Source organism: Lagopus leucura, unplaced genomic scaffold (assembly GCF_019238085.1).
Source record: "Lagopus leucura isolate 7727_CA_CO unplaced genomic scaffold, USGS_WTPT01 Super-Scaffold_810, whole genome shotgun sequence".
In the NCBI taxonomy this organism is placed as follows: domain Eukaryota; kingdom Metazoa; phylum Chordata; class Aves; order Galliformes; family Phasianidae; genus Lagopus; species Lagopus leucura.
In genome coordinates this window covers 8,755,814-8,770,056 of record NW_024962261.1, presented here as the reverse complement: position 1 = coordinate 8,770,056, position 14,243 = coordinate 8,755,814, and the positions used below count along the sequence as shown (strand labels likewise).

The 14,243-nt window shown below is 39.0% G+C and overlaps 1 protein-coding gene across 3 annotated transcripts in view; it reads right to left on the bottom strand.

Annotated features, from left to right (window-relative positions):
- Positions 1-14,243, bottom strand: part of HOOK3 (hook microtubule tethering protein 3) — an 82,336-nt gene that overhangs the window by 22,071 nt on the left and 46,022 nt on the right. For all 3 annotated transcript variants that reach the window (XM_042866193.1, XM_042866192.1, XM_042866194.1), the window contains exons 12-16: positions 9,582-9,692; positions 6,477-6,564; positions 5,869-5,938; positions 4,183-4,323; positions 2,325-2,412 (exon numbers count right to left, since the gene is read on the bottom strand). In XM_042866193.1, coding sequence (XP_042722127.1) covers positions 2,325-2,412; positions 4,183-4,323; positions 5,869-5,938; positions 6,477-6,564; positions 9,582-9,692 — 498 coding nt within the window. The remainder of the gene's footprint in view (positions 1-2,324; positions 2,413-4,182; positions 4,324-5,868; positions 5,939-6,476; positions 6,565-9,581; positions 9,693-14,243) is intronic.

Genomic DNA, 14,243 nt, shown 5'->3' with positions numbered 1-14,243 from the left:
AAAGTTGGAAGGATTGGCTGACACGCCTGAAGGCTGTGCTGCCATTCAACGAGACCTAGACAGGCTGGAGAGCTGGGCAGAAAAAAACTGGATGAGGTTTAACAAAAGCAAGCGTAGAGTCTTGCATCTGAGGAGGAATAATTGCATGCACCAGTACAGGTTGGGGGATGAGCTGCTGGAGAGGAGCTCTGTAGAGAGGGACCTGGGTGTCCTGGTGGACGACAGGTTGGCCATGAGCCAGCAGTGTGCCCTTGTGGCCAAGAGGGCCAATGGCATCCTGGGGTGCATTAAAAAGAGAGTGGCCAGCACGTGGAGGGAGGCGATCCTCCCCCTCTACTCTGCCCTGGTAAGACCTCATCTGGAGTACTGAGTCCAGTTCTGGGCTCCCCAGTACAAAAAAGACAGGGATCTCTTGGAAAGAGTCCAGCAGAGGGCCACAAAGATGGTGAGGGGCCTGGAGCATCTCCCCTATGAGGAAAGGCTGAGTGAACTGAGTCTGTTCAGCCTTGAGAAAAGAAGACTGAGAGGGGACCTGATCCAGGTCTATAAATATCTGAGGTGTGGGGGGCAGAATGGCGAGGCCGGACTTTTTTCAATGGTGAGTGGAGACAGGACAAGGGGAAACAGCTGGAAACTTCAGCATAGGAAGTTCTGCACAAATGTGCGCAAGAACTTCTTTACAGTGAGGTGACGGAGCACTGGAACAGGCTGCCCAGGGAGGTTTGGAGTCTCCTTCTCTGGAGATGTTCAAGACCTGCCTGGATGCCTACCTGTGCTACCTGGTGTAGGGAACTGCTTTGGCAGGGGGGTTGGACTCGATGATCTCTGGAAGTCCCTTCCAACCCCTACAATTCTGTGATTCTGTGATTCTTTTACTTCTTTAAAAGAAGTGAAGGCCTACATACTAAGCTCAGCAAAACAGGCTAAGAGGTTAGTGTGTATCTATTGCCACTGGCTTGGTCAGACCTATACAGAAGTGAGGAAAGCAGCTAATTGAACAAACTCCAGCTCTGCCTAGCAACACTTGTCTGCACACACACAGCACTGTGTACCATGGTGCTGTTTTACTACTCGCATAATCACCTCACATTATGCCTACATAGGCTGCAATCAGTTCTGTAAACAAGCTGCAGACGTGCCCTAAACTACAGCCCAAATTAGAGCTTTAAAAAGGAACAGAATTCCAGTGCAGTAAATAATGCTGAATTCAATTAAATAGGGACTATTTACAACACACAGTACCTGAGAATACCGTTTTCATATTCCTGTTCATCTTGGAAAATCAGATTTTAGTAAATGAACAAGAATGCAAAGAATATATCAGAATCATAAAATAGCATGAACCTATTTTAAAAGAAACTCTAAAACACATTCTAAATTACTTCAGGAAATGGCCTCAATTGAACCACACTACGGTCTTTACAGTCATGCAATATATTCTAAAAATTAATGGAAAAAACTAAATTAAAAACTCTTAAATGAAAACAAGCAGCTAGAAGATCTGTCATTTTTTAATATAAATCACTTAAAATAAAAACACAACAATAGAATGCAACACATTACAATTTGTTGCCAATTAGCAGAGCAATACACTGGTATTGTGAGTGCACACTGTATATATAGATAGATAGATAGATATATCCTGCAAATCGCTGTTTTCAAGAAAGTTTAGAGAGCTTCTTGTATCAAATACAGGAGGTGGCAAAAGCATTTTTTGAGTGGAAAACTGAAAGTTGTTCTCACGCTAACCTGCCATGATGCGTACTCTCAAATTTACAACAAAAGTAACTCTGTGTGTGGAAACAGAAAATGCTATATTATGTTAAGTGACTAATCATTTGCCATTTTCAGTTTTGGCCTGCCAAGCTTCTTGCATTAGCTGATACATTAAAAAAAAATTACAGGGCATCCACCAGCAGGAAAGACCTTAAATTCCACTATTGAAACAAAAATATCTTCAGATACATTATTAAGATGTGGAGAATTAACACGTCCTTAATTCCCCTCGAAACTCTTTATTCTAACTGTATAATTTTAAACAATGCTTTCTTTGGTATTGGAACAGACAAAATTTAATCAAATAAAACATATTTGATACTTTCTCTGCATAGAATGTTTGTATTTTTTCCCTTACAGAAATGTCTTATGTTCTATCTAAAGAAGAACAATTTAGTGTTAAGGCAGTAACAAAGAATATGCTAAACAATGAGAAATTCCTAGCAGTCTGATTCTTTACTAAATAACAAGCTGAAATTTCTACAAAAAGTTCTTGTTTAAATCACTACAACTACTTGAACGTAAGCTTGACCCAGATTTCTACTTACATCTTCAGCTTCTGAATCTTGATCTTGCAAAGATTTTTGTAGTTCTTCAATCTGGGATTGCACTTCGAGAAGTCTCTGATTTATCAATCTATGAAATAAGTAAAACTTTATTTTTCAGAAAAGAACAAAAAATTTCAAGATGATGCTTGAGACTTTTAGGGTTTGCTGTTTCCAGATCTACATAAGAGATATAATACTGCATTTTATTCACTAAGAATTTATAACAGAACTTAGTACTTAGAATTTATAACAGAACTCAGTTCCAGAGGTCAGAGTTGGCAGCCTCCCAGAACATTTTGATACCTTTCCAAGTCAGTGTTTCATGTAAGTCATAAGAAATTATTTCCATATACACACGAGAAGAGTTTCTAACTCTTTTTGACTTTCTGTGTGAAGACAACTACCGTACTGCCTTTATGCAGTCACAGAACCCTAACAACCTGCAGGCTGGTAAAGACCTCCTGAGTTTATTTATCTAAATATAATTTATAATTATATAATTTATTCATCTAAATATCTTGAAGCAGGTCCAAGTACAGCAGACTACTGTAATGCTGAGGTCTGGACACCACTACAGATGGAGGTCCAACAATTTCTTTGTAGCTGTTCTCTAAATTTCTTTTGGACATTTTTTTCCTTTTGTATTCCTTCAGAATCTCTTGTACTTAAAATAGTTTCCACTGCGTCTTGTACTTCCACTGTCAACGACCTGCCTTCTTCACATATTCCCATTATGCAGATGTATATCACAGAATGATCTCTCCTGTCATCTTTTTTTCAGGCTGAACAAACCCTGTCCTCTGTCTTACCCCACATGATGTGCTCCAGTGTCCCTCACCTCAGTACTCCTGTATGTCCACATATTTTCTACACTGATATGTCCAAAACTACGTGCTACATCCAAAAGTGGCCTTGCAAGTGCTAATCATAAGTGAAGGACCATTTTTCTCAACTAGCTCCCACCAGCTAATTTTTCCACACTGTTGTTAGCACTACTATTCACTATAATTGAGTTCACCACTCAGTCTATACGCCACTGTTTGGAATATAAACATACCATGAAAGACTGTGACAAAGGCTTTGCCAAAGCCACTTCCACATAGGCAGCCACTCATTTCATTGTAGAAGACAATTACATTAGTCAGGCCTGAAATATTCACATTGACCTTCCCTGTCCCTCAGGTGACTGGAAGCAGATTCCAGATTTCAGTCAGCCTTGGATCCTTTTTCTTGTCTTTTTGAAGGTGAGTGTGGCATTGAGCTTTTCTCAAACTTCAAAAACTTCAATCAATTACCAAGACCTTTCAAAGATTAAATGAAGAGCAGCCACACACAAGTAAGAGTCAGCTTTACTTAGCATTACCTTAGCATCCTTAGATGCATCTTGTCTGTCTCCATGGATATCTATATCAAAGAACATGTGCTGCTGTGTTCTGACTATTACCAAGCATGGAGACAACCTTTCTGGGCATCACACATTTAGCAGCACTCACAGTAAAGAGGTATTTTCTTACATTTACATAGAATTTCACGTGTTTCAGTTTTTGCCCATTGCCTCTTCTGCCTCTCTACTGAAAAGACTCTAGCTCCCTTTCCTTTAGGCACTTCCACTAGATATTTTTAAACATTAATCACATCCCCCCTCTAGCCTGCCTTCTTTCCAGCCTCCCTATCTCTCAGATTCTTTTTGTTCTGCCGTACTTCAATCACATCCTTTCAGCATTTCATTCAATACAGTAAGTCTATGCTTTTATTGCGCTGGGGAACCTTGTGCTGGACAAAAAGTGTCAAAAGTGTACAGCACTGTCTGAAAAAAAAAAATCAGTGCAACTTGGGGGCAGAAGACAATATTTCTTACCTGTTCTCTGTCTCCAATTCATTCTTCCGTAAATCTGCATCATCAAGAAGGCTCTGCAACAAGGCGATCTTTTCATTGTCAGAACCTTCCTGGTTCAACTTTAAGATCTTGTTTTCATGCTGAAGACGGATGAGTTTTTCCCTAAACAATTTGAAACACAATTTTCCAGAAATTGTAAACAGATTACCACAGGATGTGTAAAGATTGCATAAAGATTCTCTTTACCTATTTAAGGAAGACATATGAAACCACAATTACGTCTTCAAGCCCCCAAATTAAAATCCAGTTAAAAGAGCTATAATTTTTGAAAGTAATACAACAGAAAGTTGCCTGAATCACTCTATTAGATATCAGAGTATAGCACGACATGTTTATTAGGTAGAATACAGAAAATCTAGAACTAAGTGCCAAGCATCAAGGGAGGTTGTAATCTCAGTTGTACATGAACTACTGCTAGAACCTGGGGAAGCTACTTCTGCTTCAGAGTTTGCTTTTCCTCATGTTTCCTGTTGATTCACACAGGTGCAACTGACAGGCCTGACTGCAAAAATTTCCCAGCTAGTCCTCTGGCTTCCTCCATGAGGTGAAGAAAGGTGCTTGCAAACAGATTAATGTCCTGTCACAATGTGGGGAACGTAAGAACAGTAGCTGCTGCTTGAATGGGTGGGCTGCCTTCCTTCTTTACCTAAGGAAGCAGCAGCCCAGACCTCCAGATCAGGAACTTCTAGTACTAAGGCAGCTACTGCGACTGCCTCTGCGTGGTAGGCAAGGAGGCTGAGTTGAGGATCTGTAAACAGTCTGCACAGATGCATACTTCCATAAAATCCAGATTTCATCTTCAGTTTAAGGTGAGGAGATGGTGAAATGTCTCTGGGTCTTTAAAGCATTTATGGCTCCTGCCTTCTATTGTTCAGTCTTGTAGGTTTAATCAGTAACTCCATACTTCACTAATACTGCCACAAAACATTATTTTTCAATTCCTGAATAAAACTGGAAGAAATGCTCTTGAATTTAAGGTGTATCAACAGAGATAGAAGAAAGTCAACTGTATTCTATGACTAACTTTGTAAAAAGTTACTCCTTTATCACTGCTTTTAACCACATAAGGAACTTTCCAATTTTTAACAACTGTATCAGTATTTGTAGGGATGAAAAAAATTAAATGCCTACAGTGTCAACACATATCTGAGACATGACTGTCTTTCAATAACTTAATTTTCAGGTTATAGTGATAATGAATGAGCTTACTGGTATAACGTAACTTTCAACCTCTTTCAGCTCTGCCATGGCTGTTCTGCTCTTGCATAAATCAATCATTTACTAAGATATAAAATTGGTTACAAAATCTATTGTTCCTTTCAAGTGTTAGCCGTTTTTTCCTTTCACAACAGCAAGTACTGGTATTCTGTCAGAGTACATACAAGCTGCAGTTACATGAACTCTCTGCAGAAAAAGTACAGTCTGAGGTGAAGTTTGTTGTTTTTCCTTCTTTTGGAGCACAATACAAAAACTGAAGAGAGGTCAAACGAACTTTGTCTAAAGCATAAAAGCTTTTGCTGTGCAGAAATCCAAAATGAGTTGGAAAACATTAACTGCATAAACTTTTCAGCACTTATTAAGATGTAAACCACTCATTTATGGGTACATCATAATGGTTAGTATAACAAAGCACACATATTAGCTTACTTTATTTCAGGAGTAACAATTTCTGCTGCTAAACTGTCTGAAGATTCTTGTCTTCCTAGGAGCATCGATCCTGAGTCAGAAAAAGTAAAACATTTAGCAAGCAGACCAGTTACTTTCTTTTAAAGAAACAGAAGTTAATTTGTTCTACAAGTTTGTAATTTTAGAGTAATGCTATAGAATGGAAAATGACACAGAATCAAGCTACAGGAGGACAGGCAAGCACAATTTCATTTGAAAAACAACTGCTATTTCTGCCTACAATCAATCTGGTCAACATATTTTGTGGTGATTTTCTCAACAGATTATTCAAAAAGCTGTGCAACATAATAAACACACTGCAACACATGAAATACCACACATATTTGAGAAAGCATAAGTAATTTTCTTCAGACTGACTAAACAATTTAGAAATACATCCTAGAACTACCACTGTGAGGAGTCTAAAAGTTCTGAAATCAGAAGTTACGCAAGTTATGAGTAGTAAAAGCAGCTTCTCACTGATGCTTTCAAAGAAGTCTACATTTATTTTCTCCCAAAGTACAATCAATACTGTTCAGATAAATCTCATGAACTTTAGAAAAGATGCTTTTAATCTCCACATTTGTTACCTGTAGTGGTGAGTTGACCCTCCTGTGCTTGTACACACCTGAGCTCTTCAATAGTTTCTTTCAAAGAATCCCTTTCTGTTCTTAATCTCTAAATAATTGGAAAGAGAATAAATATAAGTTTTGGCACTGCCATTCCATCTTTAAACTATGCAATTTGATGAAAGGCATAGCATCAACACTTTCAAAAGAATTGAATGTGATATCAGAGACTGCTTTTCGAATTAAGGCATCTCAGCTTATTTCACAACAGAATAAGAAGAAATTTAAAGTATTTCACACAAACAGTGCTATTTTTGATGCTCTGCTAACACAGCTATGGGGAGTAAAAACACTAGGGTACAAGCTGACACCATCATTTTATTAGTGACATAAAGTTCTGGTACCACATAAGAAACAGTATGTACAGGAACCAGTAAGCCATCTTCCTCTTCACTTTCCCTTGGAACAAATCCCTGATGAAGGGAAGTGAGAAGACACTGCAGATGTTTCCTTCACCATGAAATCAAGACTTAGCCAAGAGTGAAATAAAAGACACAGTCAACACAAAGACAAACTTGATTAACTTGGTTTTGTTTCTCTTTCAGCAGCGAAAGTGTGAGCAGCAGTTCCATAACCCCGTCCTGACTTGTGTCAACTGGCCCTGCCAATCACCAGCCAGCATCTCAGGTACTTAAGATGACTAAGACCTAAGACTCAGTCCAAAGAACTGAAAAACAGAACAGGCCCATCTTGGGATCTAGACAGATGGGCTCTAAAGTAGCATCATGTAAATACACTCCCATCTGACAGAAGTCTCCTTTTGGCAAAAATGAGAATTAATAGATTAATTCCAAAAGAATTATATATATAGAATAATAATAATAATAATAATAATAGAATAATAATAAATAGAATTATATATATATATATATATATATATATATATTTTTTTTTATATATATATATTATATAATTCCAAAAGAATTATATAATAGATTAATTCCAAAAGAACCAAGTTTTAATCGTGAAAGACTCCAACAGTGAAAAATGAAAGGAGAGAACAGCAACTATTTAAAGATCTAAGTTGTAGTTTGCTCCAGTATCAGAAATATCCAGCACCACTAAAAGGCCCAAGTCAAACCTCAACTCTGCGTAGGTACAGAGCTGTGTATACTGATAGCTCCTTGAATCCAATCATATTAACAGTTTGATGTATTTTATATTTCAGTCTAAATGGACCCCTAACTTGGAAAACCCTTGGCAAAGACTTTATTGGTAAGGTGTGGCAGAGGCTTCTGTTGTATTTCTGAATCCTAACCAGGGAACTCTGGTGCAACTGTCACAACCATCTGGATACAGTGTGCATTCCGCTAGCACAGCAAGCCACTTCATGAGTCTTGCAGGTTAATGGCTTTACTATAAATACAGAAAAATGGCTGGTCAGAGGAATGTTCAAGTTCAGTTGCTGAAAGCAAAGATTCTGCAGTTTGTTGCAGTCAGAAGACATTAAGCCAATTAATCAAATGCTAGAATATTTCAACGAATAGACAATGCTCAGAGTCTTCATTTGTACAGTGAAGACAAAGTCAACTCATCCAATAATATTACGTCTCAAAAAACAGACTACAGAATTGAAATTCACCTGCAAAGCTAGAGATATAAAACCTCGTACCACACTTGGCCTGAATATAAAGAAAAGGACAAAACTGCCTCTAAAATGTAACTGACAAAGTACCGTCACATGGCTTCCGATCTGCGATGGGCAACGCTAGTGATATGTATGTGATAACTGGGGAGAGCAGATAACATTGGTGGTGTATCACTAATACAAACGTTGAGAATCTTCAACTATAAACTAGTTCTCAAAGGTGCGTATCAATTCAGAAGAAAGTACTGAAAAACAACCTAAATAAAAAGAATATGCTATTAGCCAGGCAGTAGCAAACTGAAAACTGTACAACAGTCACCTACAATTCAGATCCTTTGTGCAAGACAAAATGGTCTATCAAGCAACAGACAAGCCACAAACACAATCTTACTGCTGTTAAACACAATAAAATTGGAAAAACAAGCTTTAAATAAGAAGCAGAGATGAAAGCCAAAGCACAAATGATAACTATAAGCATTCCAATCTGAGCTGAAGAACAAATGGAAGTGAAAAGGACAACTGTTCAGAGTAGTTAACAAAATATAGAAATCAAAGACCTGTGAGCTGAAAATAAGTGAAGATTTACTATCTTACAGATACTATTTAAGGGTAAGGACTGCCCTTTCTTGAAAGGATTTAACAGGCAACATGATATATTAAAGGAAATGCCTACGAAGAACTTTCCTGATGAATAAATGGATTTATACTTCAAGCTTGAGAAATTTCTAACTCAAAAGTGCCAGCCATGCTTAGGAGCACTGCAAATGCATTACTAGGAAAAACAAACAAACAAAAAACTGGTGTGAAATAAGAGTATGCAAGAAAAAGTCTGAAAGTCTGGTCTTAGCAAGAGGGGACAGAGTAACTGATCTCAGAATTATTAGCAGTAAATGACAGAGAGGAACAGAACAGACCAGTCCTGTGTATTCCATGTTAACACTACAAGACAGGTCAATGAACTATCGTGAAAGGCAAGACTATTACAATGGAAACATCCTTCTACAAGACTCCTAAGCCTCTTGCTGCAGCATTCACGACTACGTAAACAGAAGCATGCAGTTGGTATTTCAAAGAAAGATCTTAAAAGAAAAAAATAATAATTTAGTTATAAGGAAGATACTGCAAATACACCTACTTTAAATAGTCATTCAGAATACATGACAATTATGCTGAGCGTTTATTAACCTTCTCATGAGGAAAGGGCAAGAAACAATTTCAGATCTCAACTGTGAAGGCTCTTCATTTTTAAGAAGTGTTGCATATGATCTTAGTCGTTTAATTCTATGCTGTACAGTTCTTAGATTTAAAAAGTATATTATAAAACATACATGAGGAAATTATAAGTGAAAAAAAGGCTTCCTAATTTAAAAAGGTTGCTGTAAATGGCTAATTTTTATTACGACATCTCTCTGTTACAAAGGACACAAAGTTGCTTTCACTACTACCAAAAATAAAAACCCCACCACCTTGGCACTTACATCTTTTTCTTTTTGGAGGCTGTCTACTTTTTCTTTCAGCCGTTTGCATTCATAATCTAATTTATCAGCTTTCTTGGATTCTTCAGATAACCTGTTTTGTAGTTCAACTGCCTGTGAGAACAAGAATCAATAATTTGTCTGCAAATATTAGTATTAAAACAAAATACATAAAACAAAAGTAGCCAATTACCATGCACCACAAGTTATTTTGTAAAACAAGCAAAATGCTTATCTATAGGACTTCCAAAAACTTCTTGTTGTTCTGTGTTTCAGCAAAACTAACAGCATCCAAGTATTAGGTCTCATGACAAAAACAAGAAGCAAAACCTGTAAAATACATTCAATATATCTATGAACAGGACTGGAAGCTTAGCCAGGTCTAACAGGAAAAAAAAAAAAGCTATGTACTTCTACAAATTGCTCAGGAGCAGTGCAAAAATCCTTCTGCTTTCTGAGAAGCCAAGAGGAAAAAAAAAAAAAACCTTTGATGAAATTATCTACAATGGTTGTGAAGCCTTACTCAGAACTCAACTGCCAGTTTATGTAGTCAGATAATGTCTCTTAACCTGAGATTTTCCTAATTATTTTTTAATACACTAATATAAAGATTTGGCCAGAGGCTCATTATCAGTTTACTAAGAATGAAATACACGTCTAACAGTGTCAAGTATACACTTTTAACCACAGATCAGTAAAGAGTTTATTTAATACATAGAAACAATCAGTGAACAGAAGGCCAATCAGCAAAGTTTTGCCTTTCCAAAGTTCTCAACCTTTACTAATGAAAGCTCATTCTCAGACATTAGTAATACTCATAACGTAGAAAGCATAGTAGCAAGTAATCTGAATAAAGACTTAGCTGCAAATACATAAGCTGAATGATGATTCAGCTGAAGACATAAAACTTCATAAGGTGGCTTTCTCTTCGGTTTCAGATCATAGAGAAGTGACTAACAATCTGTCAGTGCAAAACAGTAGCTGTGCCTATATAAGACTGCCTAGCAGTTGCAATTACGTTTTACTTTCACTGTGAAAAACTAAAAGAAAATAACCAGGCCTGAAAATCTGCATGGTCTTTGTCTTAGAATGAAAGATACTGAGTTTTTTTTTTTATTTGTGGTGCTTTTTTGTTGTTGGTTTTTTTTTCTTGTTAATAAAGACATGAAATAATAAATAACATCTGCCATTTCTGAGATCAGAAAAAATTTACAATGCCAGATTGGAAAATATTTAATTTTTCAGATGTGACTTCCATCACTGGGGATACAAAAAAATCGAGGCCTTCATCTACGATTTTGCCCTCTTTGTAAAATAGATACATTCCTATCTGAATTAGAATAAATGCATTAATGTCTGTAATAATTCAAGCTATGGTAATGTTATACAGAAAAACACAGCAGGAAATAAACTGCCCCAAATCAGCATTTGGGAGTGTTCAGAAAGATACACAGCTACATGGTAATGCAGAAGATTAAAAAAAAAAATAAATAAATGAATTGCCATAACGTTTACTGAGCATTATCTGACATGTGGAATGAGTAAAGCAGTAACCTTGCAAAGAAAAGCGGGACATACTGTTAAAAATAGAACACACAAGCACAAAGGGACTGAATCAAAATTACAAAAGTAATCATGGAATCTGCACATCTGAATTCTTCATGGTGCAATAAAAAGTTTCTCAGAAAATGCTTGCACTTGCTTTCGGAAAAGTGAACAATGCCTCCTAAATAAGTGCTATTATGTCTCCAAGTACAATATGCCATCACCAAGCTTATCTTAAGGAAACTAATATTGATGAGATTTCCTTGCAGATCACTACAGCAGCTTGAACCTTCACCTGCACAGCACAAGTTTTCTTAGCCAGATAAATATCTCCAATAACTCTACTCTAATATCTTAATTGGGGTTGGATTCCTCCACACATCAGGGAAGACATGTTGCTCTACAGTAGCAAATGAGTGATCAATTGTATAACATCTGAATCTTTAAACCTGGCTTAATTTTTATAGCAAAAGTTAAGATTCAGAGAAAATAATGAAATGACAGTTCACAATTCATAGCCAAAAAGATCCAACAGGACATGTAAGGTATATACGCTTCATGATCATTTTGAGACACTGTAATTAGGTGAAAGAAACTATCACCAAACTATCACCTCTCACATGAGGGCACTTGATGTTTATTCCAGTCTCAGACAGTGGACCGGTTCTCTACAAATTATCAGCACCGCATATTGGAAATCTCACCCACGGAGCACTGAAAAGAAACAGTGCTTTTTGCAGAACAAATGACAGGACTGCCCCTTCCAAAATCCTTACCTCAGTTATGTACAATCAGATCTAGACACAAAGGTTACAAAGTCATCACAGAACCACAGAATTGTAGGAAGGGTCCAACCCCCCTGCCAAAGCAGGCCCAATTAAGAAAGCTGCACATGTAGATGTCCAGGCAGGTCTTGAATTACTCCAGGAAAGGAGACTCCAAAACCTCCCTAGACAACCTGTTTCTGTGCTCCTTCACCCTCATCATGAAGAAGTTCTTTTGCGTACTGGTGTTCCAGTGTATGGCCATTTCCCCTTGTCCAGTCCCCACAGACCACTGAAAAGAGATTGGTCATATCCCTTTGTCTCTCACATTTAACGATACTTACAAACATTAATGCGATCCTCTCTCAGCCTTCATTTCTCAAGGCTGAACAGACACAGGTCACCCAGCCTTCCTTCATAGAGGAGATGCTCCAGGCCCTTTACCATTTTGAGGCCCTCCGTTGGGCTCTTTCCAGGAGATCTCGGTCTTTTTGTACCGGGGAGCCCAGAACTGTGTACAGCACTCCAGGTGAGGCCTTAACAGGGCAGAGCAGTGGGGGAGGATCACCTGCCTTGACTTGCTGGACACACTCCTTTTCATGTATCCCAGGATCCCAACAGCCTTCTTGGCACACTGCTTGCTCATGGCCACCCTGTTGTCCACCAGGATTCTCAGGTCCTTTTCCTCTCCAGCAGGTCTGCCCCCACTCTCTCCTGATACATCCTGTTACTCCTTCCCCAGTGCAAGACTGGACAGGTACAATATTTGCTCTTGTTAAACCTCACCTGGTTTCTCACTGCCCAGCTCTCCAGCCTCTCCAGCTCCTGCTGAATGATAGTACAGCCTTCTGTGGCCTACAGGCCACTTCTCCCAGCTTTGTATCATGGGCATGCTTGCTGAGGGTGCACACTATCCTCTCGCCAAGGTCATCAATGAGGATTTTGCACAAGACCAGGTCCAGCACTGAACCCTGCGGAGCACTGCTGGTCACAGGTCTCCAACCAGACTCTGCACCACTGATCACCACCCTCTGAGTTTGGCCAGCCAGTTCTCAACCCACCTCACTGTCCACTCATCTGTCCCACATTTTCTCTGCTTCAGTATCAGAATGCTGTGGGAGACAGTATCAAAAGCCTTGCTAAAGTCAAGATTGATGACATCCACTGCTTTCCCCCCATCTACCCAGCCACTGATGTCATCAAAGAAGGCTGCAAAGATGGTCGAGCACCATCTCCCCTTGATGAATCCATGCTGACTACTCCTGATAGCCTTCTTCTCTTCCAATTGCTCAGAGATGGCATCCAGAACAAGCTGTTCCATCACCTTTCCAGGGACAGAGGTGAGACTGACTGGCCTGTAGTTTCCCACATCCTTTTTCTTGCCCTTTTTGAAGACCAGAGTGACATTGGCTATGCTCCAGTCTTCAGGCACCTCTCCTGTTCTCCAAGACCTGTCAAAGATGACAGAGCGGTCCGGCAGTCACCTCTGCCAGCTCCCTCAGCACATGTGGATGCATCCCATTGGGTGCACCCCATCAGGACCCATGGATTTGTGCATACTGATCCCACCTAGATGCTCCTGGATCACTCCTTCCTCCACCAAAGGGAAGCTCTCCATTTCTCAGACTCTCACCCTCAGGACTCCTGGATGCTGAAGAGTCTTTGAAGTGACTACTGAAGCAAAGAAGGCGTTCAGCATCTCCGCCTTCTCAGCATCCCCTGTTCCCAGGACAACTCCATCATTTAGCAGGAGACCCACATCATCCCTAGTATTCCTTTTACCGTTAACATACTCAAGAAAACCCTTCCTATTATCCTTTATCTCCTTTGCCAGCTTCAGCTCCTGTTGAGCTTTAGCCATCCTCATCGCTTCCCTGCAGGCCCTGACAACACTCCTATACTCTTCCCAAGAGGACATGCCCTAATTTGCACATTTCATAAAGTTTCTTTTTCCCTTTGATCTCATCCACAAGCTCCTTGCTCATTCAACACAGGTCTCCTGCCTCCCTTCCCCAGTTTCCTACTCTTAGGGATGCACTGATCCTGAGCTTGGAAGAAGTGCTGTTTAAATGCTGCTCAGCTCTCACAAGCCCCCTTACTTTCAAGCACTCTAGCCCACGAGATACCTTATATTTGTGTACTCAGCTGCTAAAGGCAAGGAATATTTACTGCTAGTAAACATGATACTACTCCTGTGTGATCAGTTACTGCTTTCTGTATTTACTTTTTCCTTTGACTGTTATGTCAGTATTTTTCTCACCCAAGTTCTTTGTTTCTCATGGTATCACTTGAACTGTATCTACAATTAGTCCACAGGGGCTGAAGTTTGTTGTCTTAACAGTAAAGATGACCACAT